At 37.8% G+C, this 14,924-nt stretch overlaps 1 protein-coding gene across 2 annotated transcripts in view; it reads left to right on the forward strand.

Moving 5' to 3' along the window:
- GOSR1 (golgi SNAP receptor complex member 1) overlaps nucleotides 1–11,517 on the forward strand; it is a 75,597-nt gene extending 64,080 nt beyond the window's left edge. For both annotated transcript variants that reach the window (XM_056819587.1, XM_056819588.1), the window contains exons 7-9: nucleotides 1,392–1,421; nucleotides 5,909–5,991; nucleotides 7,094–11,517. In XM_056819587.1, coding sequence (XP_056675565.1) covers nucleotides 1,392–1,421; nucleotides 5,909–5,991; nucleotides 7,094–7,218 — 238 coding nt within the window. In that variant the 3' untranslated portion in view covers nucleotides 7,219–11,517. The remainder of the gene's footprint in view (nucleotides 1–1,391; nucleotides 1,422–5,908; nucleotides 5,992–7,093) is intronic.
- The last annotated feature ends 3,407 nt before the right edge of the window (nucleotides 11,518–14,924 follow it).

The raw sequence follows: 14,924 nt of genomic DNA on the forward strand, positions 1-14,924 counted from the left end.
TTTCTAGGTATTTGATTGGTCTTCAGAGAAATGTAAACTTACTGTTTAATTATAGTCTATATATGGTTTTATGGAGGACCTACTGATTATCCAAATTGCCAGTTGTCCTAATGAGAAAGATTTGTCCATTTCCTAAGGACAACTTGAATTACCAAGACCATGATGATCTTATTTTGCTATTTCTAAGGATTAAGCATAGATACATAAACTCCATTTTCTGGGCCAAAGAAATATTCATTTCCTAAACTATAATCTTAAACAGAACTTGAATGATACTAAATTAGCCTTCTTTGGTAATATTATCTAACAAAGAAAAATAGGTAAGAAAACCACCCAACAGTAAGCATATCTTAGAGGGCAGGCAGTGTTTCATACTTGTAGTTCCCTACCTCTCTAAAAAGAGAAAAGGATTTTCCATTGTCAATTCTTCAGGAGCAAGATTTATTCAGAGTTCAATTCTGATTTTTACTTTATTACAATGAATATTTTTCCATGGTAACTTTAATGCAATATTGGGGAAAAAAATGAGACGGATGAGAAATATATGAAAGGGCTTAATTAATTCAGAAAGAATAAAATGAGAGAGACCTAAAACTTGTAGATTCCACAAAAGCCTCACACTTTTATATTATTGATACCATTAATCCTTCCCAAAAAAGGATTTCTTGGAGCTGGGCATAAAGAACACTAAATGGCATCACACAAAAATTTGAAGGCTATTTTAATAACTAGAAAAAGGCTTGTGGGAGTTGTCCCTTAGCATTAGGGTTTGATGTTTGTATACAGTCAGCTTTTCAGAGATAAGAACAGAGGAAACCAGCACCTATTAAGCCTTTACTATGTATCACTTTGCTAAATTCTGGGAACACAAGTAGAACAAAAAGGAGAGACATACCCTGCCCTCAAGTATCTCCAATTCTGAGGGGGGAAAGCCTATATTCATGTAAGATTGAAGGGCAAATGAAGATATTTGGTTATAGACTTGGTTTTGAAGTCTAGAAAGTCAGGAGCAGAGCAAGGAGGGAAATGAAGTTTGGTTAGCCAAAGCCTCTCCACAAAATGGAGAATCCTAAAGGACTTTACCAGTGAGAGAAAGCAACCTCTTGCTAGAGAGATAATGCAAGGTGAGATCTTAGGGCTGGTTGGATGTTCCAGGGCCAGAGGCCACAGGTGCTGAGGGAAGTAGCCCATATGTAGGAATATAATAGTTAACTGGTTCCAGGTTCCAGAATCCTTTCCAAATGCTTTCCTGAAAGGTCTTGCTTGGTGAAAAGAAATTACTGTTTTTCAAATGTAATAAATTTTTCAATTCATTTGTGCAGAACAGTAGCATTTGTGTTTTTAAGTATTTTAGTAAATAAAATTAAATCTTTTTTTCCTTTTATTTGCAGCTCAGATCGACTGATTGAAGAAACAATAAGGTAGGAAGGTTTTTTTTAAAGAATTACTCTGCAGCTTAGAATGAAATGTGTATAAACTTTATAATTAGATTTTCCAGAACTTGAAATAATTTGATTTCAACTTTTCAGAGAGAGGAAAATGTCAGTGACCAAAGCCTTAAGTGCTTATAACTTCATAGTGTTTTTTACTTCCTATGGGGAGAGAACTTTTCAAATTTCAGGTTTTGGAAAACACATATCTATTAAAATCACATTTATCTTATGTTATCAAATGAGGCCTTCCACCATAATTAAACTTTGTTAATTACTGTAGCTTGCCTGTCTAACCTTTTTATTTTTCATTTTGACTAAAATATTCTTTATGTTGCCCACTTTCCTACCTTATTAAATCAAGTATAGTGAACATTATTGTATCTTTTTTCCCCTAATGTACAGGACAGTATTTTAAGTTATATTGTATAGTAATTTAAAGCTCCAAATGAGGGCCATCAAAGGGAGAATCCTTTCAGCCAATTTCCTCAGGCCACTCTGCTCTTTTCTGGAAATTGGTGGTTCCTTTCTTTCATTTTTCATTGACCTTAGGTATTAGTTTTTAGAAGTTCTTTCTGCTCCTTGTCTAAAATCTCAGAAGGGCTGAGGAAGCTTACTGAATCATCAGTCTTCCATGAACTGATGCAAAGTGAAGTGAGTGGAACCAGAAAAACAAAGAGGACAACACTCTGAACCTGAATTAATATATAATTATTGTAACCAAATGATCTTGTAGAACAGTTGAGAAAACTTTGCACCTTTCTTCCTTTGGTGCAAAGATGAGAATCACTGGATGTGAAATGTTGTAAATATTGTCATTCTGAGAAGTTGGTGGGAACTTCGTTTTCTTCTTTTTTAATCTTTGTTAACCAGGGATGACTTCCTGTGTAAGGGGGAAAGGAGTATATTCAGAAATGAAGTGATGTAGGGAGCAGCTGGTGGCTCACTGGATTGAGAGCCATTTGGAGTTTCTGTTTTGTGTCTATTTCTTTGACACTTGAAAAAACAATAGCAGTGTAGATTTGAATCAGCTTGATTCCAGATGATGGAATGAGAGGGAAAAGGCTCTGGAAGAACAGAGGCTACCTTTAAAGGCTCTGGAATAGACTTATGAACTACTGGAAGTCATGCATATTCAACAGGACAACATAATGTATGATGAGAGTATCTATTCTCTGAGGAATGCAAAGTGCTTTCCGGGATTTTTTTTTTTTAATCTTTACCATATTAACTTGGGAGAGACTTAAGGTATACAGATGGCAATATCCCCGTTTTACAGAGAGGAACTTTTTTTTTAAGGAAATTTTATTTCAGAGTTGACATTAAATTTCTCAGCCTGTCATTGTTTTATTATAATAGGTCATATTACCTATTTGAAAGTTATAAAAATATTCCATTTAAAAGCACATTTTTAATTGTATCAAGTTGTGACGTGGACATGCCTAATTGAACAGAAATGTGTCTATATCCTATTGAACTCTCACAAAGGGAGCTATAAGCTATATATTTCTATATCTTCCTCATATCTTTAAAAAATTTGTTTCAGTCTCTAATAGTAAAGGAAATATGTAAACTAGTGGATTTAATAGAGAAATATTTGAAATATTGGGAACAAAAACCCTCAGTTTTACAAATTCTGTAATCTGATGTCCCTGAAATTAATTATGGTACATGCAGTGATCATAGGTTGTTGCTAACCCTCATGAAACAAACTTTACTTTTTATAGTATCAAAAGTACCTGCGTAAGCATGGCATGGTAGTAGGCAGGAGAGGCATGATCTCTGCCCCTGGTTATTATCTCAAGCAAGAATAGGTCTATTATAACCCCAGGGCCAAATCCAGCCATCCTATAAGCCAACAATGATTTTTACATCTTCAAATACAATAAAAATTGATTTAAAAATGTAAAAACTATTTTTTTAAAACTCAGCTAGCAGGCTGTTTGCCCACCCCTAATCTAGAGAAAAGAGAATATAAGAATAAACTATTTTGAAGATGACTACAAAGAGATGTTAGCTGCTCAGAGGGTAGCCTCTTTTAAAGAGGATATTGAAACAATTTATACAGAAGTTCTCTTCTCTTAAAGAGAAATCATACCATCCTCCCTTCTAGTCATATTTGTCTAATCTGAGGCCCTTTGGGAACCAGATAAGAACATGCAGTTGCCATGACTTGTTTTTGTCAGTAAGTCAGGAGATCTAAGCTTTGAAACTAGCCCAGTGTCTTTCATATAGCAAGCCTTTGTGATTTTATCTCTGTGGAGACTCCTTTTACCAGTGCAGATTTGCACCTTGGTAATAACCAAGACATATGTTCCCATGACCAAAAAATCCATTGCTTGATGGCAATATGGATCTGGACTTGAGGCCATTTTCATCTTGCCATGGGCTATAGAGCAGCTTGAATTGTCTTGGCGTAGGTTGACCTCCAGTTCATAATGGAGCTTCAGAATAGGAGGGAGGAAAAGTTGCACTTTCTAAACAGACACAGTGTCTTTGCTCGTGTTCAATGCTCAGTGCAGACAGCCAGCCCCCAATTTTTGAACAGATTGCATTATAGAAGTTCATAAATAAACCTGTAGTGCTTAACAGTTAAACCCTCATTGTGCCATTCATACAAGTCTCTAAGGGACAAGTGACTCTGTTACCTTTGCACTGCGACCAGTTTCCCAGGTCAGCCTACAAATGCCTGTGTAATGGTAACATATCTGAAATACAGTCCTATGCTAATGATATTTAAATTTACCATCATATGTGCTTGAGGTGATCCTAAGAGAGGATGGTTTTGAAGCTCTCATTTGGAATGGCCAGGACATGTATTCCTCTCTGCAGGTGGAGTAAACTGGGGATTGTCCCGTCTTTCTCCACTCCCCAGCCCCCCGGTCTCTAGCAGAATGGACGTCAGGGATAAGGAATTCTAGAGCCTGCAACTTCTGCCTTGATCTTTGCTTGGTCCTGACTGAGAGCAAAAAAGCATGCGTTCCCACCATCAATACATTTATCTCATAACCTCATGGTTAGACCTGAGGCAGTGGGAGCAGAGCAGCTGACCCTAGTGGGAAGGAGCTAAGGAGGAGGGGATCACACAGACAGATATGTACATTTCATGTGCTTCCACTGTCCCGACCAACATCTTTTCACAAGTAGTCATTAATTAGTTTTAGCCAAATTCCCACAGTAAATTTGTTAAATTCTACTATGATGACATTGTGCCATTTATCCCCATTGTAACATTTATAGCATTGCTCCAATGGAACTTAACTGCTCTGTATCATTTCAGAATGTGAAGTAGGGCCCACCTATATGCCAAAAGTCCCTACAAACTTCTTTATAGAAGTGATATTACAGCCAGCCAACTTTCCCTCTGAGGTATCAGGTCTCTGTTCAGATGTGTTTGTATATACCTTGCATGTTTCTATTTCACAATCAAGTCCATAAAGATTTAAAATCAGTCAGTTTGTTAGGTATATACTATGTAAAAGGCACCAGACTACATGCTGAAAAAACACTGAGATAAATAGAAGCTGGTCCCCACCCTGAAGAAACTTAGGGCAAATAAGGTAAGGACAGATCTAAATTGGAATATAAGTACATAAAAGACGACAAATATGCTGTGAAAGTTTAAAAAGGATGATTGATTCAAAGTGTTTATTCCAAAAAAATTGTTGTTTTTCTTGCAACCCAAATTGAACAGCAACTTTTCACTGGATTTAGGAAATGATGGTAAGATTCCACTGTTGACATTGAGAACTTTAACACAGGACTGCTAATGGATATAACCAGACCTAGAGACAGGAAGTCCTGGGTTCATATTCACCGCAAATACTTCCTAGCTCTGTAACCCTGGGCAAGTTACTTAACCTCATTTACCTTCCTACTCTTCTGCCTTGGAACTAATTGATACTTGCATCAATTCTAAGAAGGTATGAGTTTAAAAATGAACAGAAAGAGAGAGAACTTTAAAACAAACTTATACATGAGAAGGTTAACTAGTGGAAAACCCTTAATTCTCTATTGGGATTCAGGCAGTGTCGAGATCTGTAGAAGAAGGCCTTTAGCATCATGGATGGACTTCTGGGGAGGATGCAGAGGGTGCTGTGGTGGAGGAGTTAACAGGATAAGGAGGAATGAGTAGATTGTAATCTGTACCATTGAAAGGAGTTCGTTCCCACATTGATGAGGTCACAGATACAGCCAAAGAGAATGATACTGTGGATCAGGTCTTCTGTCTGAGAAGAAGCAGAGGAAAGCACACTGGCTCTAGAATCAAAAAGGAAATCAATCAGGAGAGAATAATCATTGAGGCTGAGCCAAGAAAAGATTAGCAGGAAGGTAGTTTTGTTCTCAGTTTTTACCTTCTTATTGCTCTTTGAGGCAGTACATACTGTAATAATCAGTTTGTGTTCCTTTTACAACTACTGGAATTGAATGTTCTTAATAGTGATTTAATTTTCTTCTCTCTCCCATGTTCTTTTCAGCATTGCAATGGCAACGAAAGAAAATATGACATCACAGAGAGGGATGTTGAAATCTATACAGAGCCGGATGAACACATTGGCCAGTATCCTTTGGGAAGTTTAATGTCTGTGTTTATTTCTACTTTCTAGTAAGGCCACATTCATCAGTAACATTGAGGGCATTGGGCAGTCACACTGTACAAATATAAACTTGCACTCCGACTCCATGAAAGATTGGGCTAATTAGCTCATCTCCAAAAGAAGAATCGTATGAGTGATTAAGTTTTATGCTCTAGGATAAATAGCCTTAGAAGAAAGAAAGTCATTGTAAATTTGAAAATTGTTCACTAACTTACATTTATTTTACATTTTTAAAGCTTCAGAAGAGTAAAAAGATCATGCCTTTAACTTTTTTATTCCTCATTTTTCTCATCTTAATTAGCCCAAAGTACATCAAAGAGATGGAAAAATAAGGCATTATAAATGAGTGCAGATTAATAGTCCTTTTAATCCTCTGGTCTAAGTTACTCTTCAGAATAACTTAGAAAGTTAGGCACTCAAGAGGAGATCATTAACTCTTGCCTACCACTAAGGGACTCTTTACCTCATTGAGGAAAAAGCATACCATTTTCTAGAGCTGTAGATCCCATCATCTCATTTAATTCATTCTACTTTAAATTTAACATTATGTTAAATTTACTGTTGAAAGACCAGTGTGTTATGACTTATTTCTTAAAGCAAAATTATACCCTGAAGTCTATTCAGAAATGTTAATAAGTACCAACAAGCATGTGTTAAATGCCTTCTCTGTGCCTGGCAATGTGCAAAGCATTCTTTACTAATATTTGCAGAGATGCAGGGACAAATCAGCCTCTTCTTCTGTCTTTACATAATCTTTAGCCTAGGAAGAGAAACAGCAGATGATCAGAAAGAGGGCCATGCTGGCTGCCTCCTGCTAAAAGACATCCTGGAGCTCTAGCTGTTGGAGGGAGGAGAGAAGCATGACTAAGTTTACATCAAGCCTATACTTCTTGGGGCTTGTTCCTTGGGTTGTGGTGGTCTCTGTGCTGCCTTCCTATTTTGGGTGATTTCCCTTTGCTCTTTTTGCTGTTTCTGACCATCTGTTCATCTTCACTAGTCAGTGCCACCTCTTTAGCTTTTTCCAAAGCGTCCTTCCTTGTCATATGACCTTAATGCCTCTTCCAGATCGGTTTCCTGCTGTGAACAGCCTAATCCAACGGATCAACCTACGCAAACGTCGAGACTCCCTCATCTTGGGTGGTGTCGTTGGTGTCTGCACTATCCTTTTGCTGCTCTATGCTTTCCACTAATAGACATTCTCTAGAGACTCTTTGACAACCACCACTTCCTTGAGTTGATTCCAGTTACAGAACAGTGGAAGGAAGACATGGACAGACTTGGGGAGTTGTTGATCAGCATCATGTCACTTAGGGCCTACAAGAGGCCATGTGCTGGTCAGGGTTGGGGGTGGAGCTACAATGTTTGTGTCCTCTTCTCAGCAAAATTTTTCTCCCCCTTTTTGTTTCAAATCCAAAAATCCTTTGTGTCTTTCTATGAGGTAAGTAAACATATTAAGGGGAAAAAGGCGTAAATGCAGCCTGCCTGGTGATTATTCATTAAAAGAAAAGCCCATCAGAAGTTTGAATGTCTTCAGTGGGCCAATGTTTCCTGACTCTTTGGGCCTGTGACCAGTGTATTGTAGCTTTAAGCCATCAGAGACAGTTTGTGAAGGAATGAATGCAGTTTTTCTTTCTTTTTTTTTTTAAATTTGTGGTGAATAGTCACAGGTCATTTTATGTCATCTTAGCTGGAGATTTCTATTCCGTGGCTTCAGACTTTTTTCCCCCAGAATTCAAAGAAAATTTTGTTTGCATAGAAACTATCTTATTCTTTTGTTGAGTATATATCTAGTTTGGGAGAACTTTAGGGAAATAGCCTCACTTTGACATAGGAAGACCAAACCTGTTGCCCTAATTGAAACGCAATAGATATTTGTTCTCACCATGAGCAAACTGCTATGACAGAAGCAAATTTTGGTATTTTTATATGTTCTGGTGGGCTAGTAGGCATCTAAAAATCTTTGGAAAAAAGTCAATGTTTTTTTAAAAGGTTGTTCATTGTTTTGACTTTGGCTTCTCCTTTTTTTAAATTGAATTAATGTTTTCTGCTTGGGAAGTAGAACAAGATCTAAACTCTAATGAAATGAGAAACTTGGCCAGCTCTCAAAAGTTCCGCAAACTGTTACATGCTCCAAGCCATCTTGAGTCAGAGCTGACATACATGTATTACTGAGAAAGGGCACAGCCCAGGTTGCACACGGACTTCTCCACCTCATGTAGCTCTGTCATGTGTGAACAAAAATAATCGAAGAACCCCCATATCATCCTCTGCTGCATTACATGTCCTTTCTTCTTGTTCCTTCTGTGTGAGAGAACCAGATCACCCTGTGTCTGTCTAATTGTAGAAGATCTCATCTGTTAAAGGTCTCTGAACCTTCAGAATGTTCTTTTGCTGTTCAAAGTACATGTTGCAGAATCTTCTTTCATCCACTCCCATCTTCTGTCCATCAGCAACAAAAATATAAACTACCCCCGAGAGTTCTTTTGGAGTTCAGAGATTTGATCAGTCCTCCAGGCAATTAATTCCCCATCGTGGTAATATCATAATCCTAGGCAGTGTGGAAACTTGCTCAACATCTCTGTTCCTTGCCTGGAGAAAAGGCTGCTCTAACCATTGGATTTCTGATTCATGCTCTGGACTCTACCAGAAGGACTGTAAGAGCTTTAGATCTGGTCACAGAACCACCTCATGGTGTGTAGATTATATTGTTCATTTGATTTAGATAGAGGCGTCTATCTAAAGTGACACACTGGTGTGATAGGATATAAAGACTGCAGAGATTTTTTTTTCCAATGTCAGAGTTCTATTGCCTTCTGGATTAGAAAGAGACTTGATAATATTTTTAAATTATGAGGTTTATTTTTCTATGTATGGGTTGATCATTTCATTGATTGGGGATGCCCTTGATTTGAAAGAATATTAATTTTCCCTACATGAAGCTTGATGGATCAGGGAAGTAAATTCATTAATTAAATTCTCTCTGTTGGGAGATCAGAACTCCCCTGATGCTTATTATCTTTGATTTTTTTCAAAGGGCCTCAATTGGTGGTTGTGTCCCAGCTAGAGTTTATAGGACTTTTGGTTACTATATGGTTGGCATTTATAAAATCTGCAGTATCATAAATAAAGTTATTTATTTAATTATATAACCAGTCTTTTTACTGGTCTGATTATTTGGTGCACTCATTAAATCTAATTGTATAAGAATCAAACTATTATGGAAAATAATCTTGCTAACTAACTACAACTAAATAAATAATCAGTTTTGTTGGCTGATTAACCTTTTAGTCAGGGTCAAGCATATGTGAAGGAATAGAATTTGTCAGGAATCCTTGTTTCTTTACTGGTTATTACTAATGAACTTTACTTTGTAACCTCCTCCAAGCCACCCCAAAGTCCATATGATCCATTATTACTGTTGTCTGTCTCACTAAGGCTGGATACTAGTGGCCAAGACATACTTGTTATCATCAGGGTTATTTCAGTGTCTCTGTTTAATATATTTCAACATTCTCCAGAAAGGCTCCCCAGAAATGCCACCGATCCCTACGGTATCTTAGAATGTGAGGTTTGAACGAGACCCTGGCCCTCATCTGTGTCAGAGAAGCCACGTTTCTTTCTGGAGTTCACCCAACTAGTCAGTGGCAGAGCTGGCTCTAAAGCCCAGATCTCTCACCTCCTCCTAGTGCAGTGGGCCCCTTGGATTTAAATTCATAACCTTTGCCTGATGAGACATTCTTGTTGAGAAGAGAAGGTTCAGTTTTGAAATTCTCTGTCCAAAAGATCTTGTCACTTAAAAAAAAGCCACAATGCTTTGGGGAAGAAACATTCAGTGCCATGAATTAGGAATCTTTCACTTTTCTATCTTAACAACCAGACACTCAGAACTTTCTAATTCTCTGTCAATATGAAAAGGCATGGCAACAAAAATGGAACAGGGGGCAGGAAATACCAAAATATACCTTTCTTCCCCCCCCCCCCCCTTTGGTTTAATTAAAAACTACTTGATTCTTTCCTAATTCAAGCTATCTGCTCTAGGTGCTTTTCGTCTTTTGTCCTGGTAATTGTCCATTCGCATATGAATGAGGTGAAATGCTCCCCATAAAATACATTATTTTACTTTTTCTAAGATTTGGAGCAGAAAAGACCTCTTAGGTCATTTAATCTGACTCTCTTTTTGTAGAGAAAAAGGAGACTGGAGGTTGGAAAGGTACAGTCATTGCCCAGGGTCATCCAGGCAGGAAGGAGTAGAGTTTGAACCTAAGGCCCATCTCCTCTCCACTATTTGACCATCTTACTTTTGTATTGTCAGAAAAGGGCTTTTCTGCCTCCTGTTCTTCCCTCTTTTCTATCCATTTGCAGGCTCCGGCATAAGGACAGCTTTCTTGGTAAGGAAAGTTGATCTGTGCTGCTTACAGATGTGTTGATGAAAGGGAAACCCTGAGAATGGTGATAGATATGGCAAGAAATGCCCTGCAAGGCTAATTATTTTCTTTATGCCTCAGATCAGATGTATTCACCACTATGTCTTTCTAGTATTGAATACTACTAAATGCATCTTGTTAAAAGATTGTGCTTATGACAGTATGAATATGACAAAGAAGAGGCCTAATCTTGTTATATTTTTAAACTCTGCTAACATACTGAAAAAACTAAGAAACCTCAATTATTCATGCCAACCATTAACTTCTCTGGTTCTCTTGAGCTAGATTTTTGATGACAACCCACAGTGGAAAGGAATAGAACATCCAGCCTAGACTGGCCTTATTTATTTATTATACCTTACATTAGATTATTAACAAGTAATTACAATCCACCAAATAATTGATGACCACCAAGAGTTCTCACTTAATCTTTCTCTAAAGACACTGATATTTGAGTTTCTCTGGCTAGACCTAAAGTAATAATGAGTGGCAGGTGTAAACTGAGGAGTGAGTAACTTTTCAGAGAACTCCAGGAATTGTATTCTGTCCTCTGGGGCAGAAGTTATTTTGTCTCTTGTTTGAACTCGCACAACTTTGTGGGCCAATTTTGTTGGGTGGACCACCAAACTCAAATTTTTCTGGAAGGTGAAACTAAACAAAAGCTCAAGTGTGTATCAAGACTGTTTGTAGAATAAGGAATTAAGACAAAGCTGAGCCATATTTTAGGGTCTTTGGTGATTTTCTCTGTACCCTAGATCTATCTCCCCCAGGTACTGGGGCCTTTGCATCTGCTTCCATTCTTTCAGCTCTTAAAAAGGGGAGGGAGAGAATCAGTTCCCATCATATATCACCAGGATGAAAGACGATTCCTCATGAAAAATGCCAAGACAAAACTCTTGTCTATTCTTTTCCAGTTGCACTTTCTATTTTTTTTCCTTTTCAAATAGCTTCTTGGAACTGATTTTATTGTATTTGTAATTAATTTTTATTCTCATCTAATGTGCATTTTCTGTCAGTATAGAAAAAGCTTTGTTATGTAATTTAATAATAAACTAGAATTCTAAATGGTTGTAGTGTGAGTTTTTAATTTTGGGGTACTGTAATGGCAACCGTTGAAGAAATTTGGAGATGCTGATTACATAATTGCCAATGAACATTTCTCAAATGATCCCAAAACCCTGAATGAAAAATACTGACTGGGTTTTGACTGGCAATATTAATGGCTGATATTTGCATAACCCTTGAAGGTTTACCAAGCCCTTTACAAATATCATTCATTTGACTTCACAATTCTTATCGTGTAAGTTCCACAAGGATTTTATAGTCCCCTTCTTTGAAGAAAGGGAGACCTAGACAGGTTAAGTAATTTGCCAAACATTATACAGCTTTGGGCTAGCTGAGTCAGAATTCAAATTGGGGTCTCCCCTAGGACCTGGGATTCCCTGACTCTCAAGTCCAACATCCTATCCACTATTCTACCTCCTAACAAAAGTCCACCCACATTCGAAGACTCTTCTTTAGCCTTGCACTCATGTGCATTCACTTGAAAACTCATTGAGAGTGTTGGGGAACTTGAATGTTAGGATTTGGCAAGGAACTTCTCATCTAGGTCAAAACCACAATCCTGCTTCATTTTCAAAATCCATTTGTGTGACCAATATGACAGTAAAGGAAAACAATAAATGTTGGAGGGGATGTGGCAAAATGGGGACCCTAATACATTGCTGGTGGAGTTGTGAACAGATCCAACCATTCTGGAGGGCAATTCGGAACTAGGCCCAAGGACTCTAAAACAAAGAGATTTTTAAAAATGTTGGAAAGGACCTGCTTGTATGAAAATATATCTGCTCTTTTTGTGGTTGGCAAAGAATTGGAATCTAAAAGAATGTCCCTCATTTAGGGAATGGGGGAACAAATTGTGGCATCTGATGGTGATGGAATACCATTGTGCTCTAAGGAATGGTGAGCAGGATAATTGCAGAAAGAGCTGGAAAGACCTTTGTGAATTGATGCAGAGACAACTGAAATATTGTGGAATGATCAAATGTGATAGATAGACTTTGCTACTAACAGAAATATCTAGAATGATTCTGAGGGACTTAGGAAAAAGAGGGCTATCTACCTCCAGAGAAAGAACTGTTAAGAGTAGGAATACAGATGAAAATGATTCATCACTTATGTAAATGATGAGTACATGTTTTGGGGGTTTGATTTTATAAGATTTTTCACTTACAAAAATGAATAATATGGAAATATACTTTGTATGATAATACATATAAAACCCATATTGAATTGCTTGCCAGCTCTGGGAGTGGGGAGGGAAGATAGGAGGGAGACAATTTGAATCATATAACTTTGGAAAACGTGTGGAAACTTATTAAAATAAAAAAAAAGGAATAAAATAAAAGCTGGTTCTTTGAAAAGATAAGAAAAAAAAGCCAACTATGTTCAGAAGTGCCGAGTTTCCTACTGCGCATTCCCTCTGCTTCTTAGAACTTTCATTTTATTTTTTTTTTGCTCTAAAATGCTCATTCTCCCCCAACCAGCCAAGTTCTTCATCAGTCCTTCCTCCAGCCACTTCCTTAAGGAACGTTGCTGTTGTAGAGTAGTTGTGATTCCTTTTGGTCTTCAACTCCCAACATTCACTCTTTCATTAAGCACACTTGACTTGGAAATTTAATATCTTAGTTGTTTGAAACATCTATTTCTAGCTGCTTTATTATCTCTCAAATTTGAAGTTTCTAGAGGACAGGAAATGACTGCATATCATGGATTAGTAGTGGTTTATTCAAAGTAATGATGGTTTTACTAAAGATGACCTTAAAATAGCTGTGTATCTGATACACTAATATAAGGTTAACAGTTTCTAACTAACCTGTCATAATCCAATAGATGTCACAAGTAATCATAAAATTCTGTGAATGAAAGGAATCTTGAGAGGAAGTGTAGTCCATTCCTCTACAGATGGATACTTAAGTCATTCCTGGCAAGCTTTGTTTTAAAAGCTCTTTTGAGAAGGTTTGTCAGTAGAATACCAAGATCAATGGTCTAGAAATCTGGAGCCCTGAATGCTAGACCTGTCTCTGCTACTGATTCATTCTTTGATCTTCACTTTATTCTGTCCTTCAGTTGTATCATCTTTAAAAGGATTGAACTTCCTGTCCTACAGTTCTGTAGTTTTATGAGAACTCCATTCCCCCATAGAAATCGTTTGGTGTTTCTGAGCCCTCGAGATCATGGGACTTCAGTTGGGTCTTCAGAGATGGCTAGGATTTGGATAAATGAACACCATAAAAATGGGAGTTTGATTTCCTAAATTATTTTGCCCTATTTCACCCTAAAGTCTTTCTCTTCCTGGTTCTTCCACTCCTAGCTGCTATTACCCTTCTCTACCATCCAAAATTATCCTGTATTTATTTTTTGTGTATAATTATGTATGTATGTATATGAACATTGTTTTTAGATATATACACACACAAATCTCATACAATTTTAAACTATTAAAAGACTTTTGGGCCACCCTGTTTCTATGCAAACTCTTTTCCCAATTGGATATAAGCTCCTTGAGGGCAGATACTTTTGTTGGCATCTTCAACCTGGTCCATGATTGTGTGATAAACAATTGCTGTATCAAAGAAAATACCAGGTGGACTAACACATCTGAAGGAGGTGAAATTTGAGGTTGACGTCTCCTTAAATAAAGAATCCAATTTTAGAATGTTTCAAGAGCAACCAAAATAGATTATTTTGTTTCTGAAAGCTCAGAATGAATTGCAAACAAGGATTTGCCACATCTCAGAGAGTGGACGTGTGTGGGGAGGGTCTGCCTTCCACACTCAACTACCTTCCTTTTCTCACAGAAAACCCAACCTAACTTGTGGTCAGATTTTAGCAAAATGAGAGAGTCAGGCTGTGGCACGGTCACCATAAGACAACCAAAATAACACTGGCCCACTCCTTTAAGCCTTTGACCTAAATAAGAAGCAGTCTCGCCCCTCAGAGATGAAACAGCGCAGGCAAGAGCACGTCATAGAACATAGAGAATCTCCCTGTTCCAGCTGCCATTGGTCACACAGAGATCTTAAGATCTCAGGTAGGCCTCATTAGCACCCACCAATTTAGTTCCAGGGCATTTAGGGGCTCAGGTGGGACTCCATCCAATCATCCAACTTATTTTTTGAAAACTTCATTAAGGTTCATGTTGACACTTACGTATGGTTTAGTGGCCCCCATTTCAGTTGATCTAGTCCAATCCCCTCATTTTACAGATGAGGAAACAGACTAAGAGATCAAGGGAATTACCAGTCGGTCCTGACCCCCAAACCCAAGTGCTTCCCATAGTAACACACTGCTTTCCAGAAGGTTGATTATTTGGCCTTCAATGGAGGGGAATCTGAGAGGCGACTTAGTAGAACTCCAGCCCTTCCTCCCACGTGCTGTAGAATTGTGAAACAGACCCACACAAGGGAAAT

This window comes from Monodelphis domestica, chromosome 2 (assembly GCF_027887165.1).
Source record: "Monodelphis domestica isolate mMonDom1 chromosome 2, mMonDom1.pri, whole genome shotgun sequence".
In the NCBI taxonomy this organism is placed as follows: Eukaryota; Metazoa; Chordata; class Mammalia; order Didelphimorphia; family Didelphidae; genus Monodelphis; species Monodelphis domestica.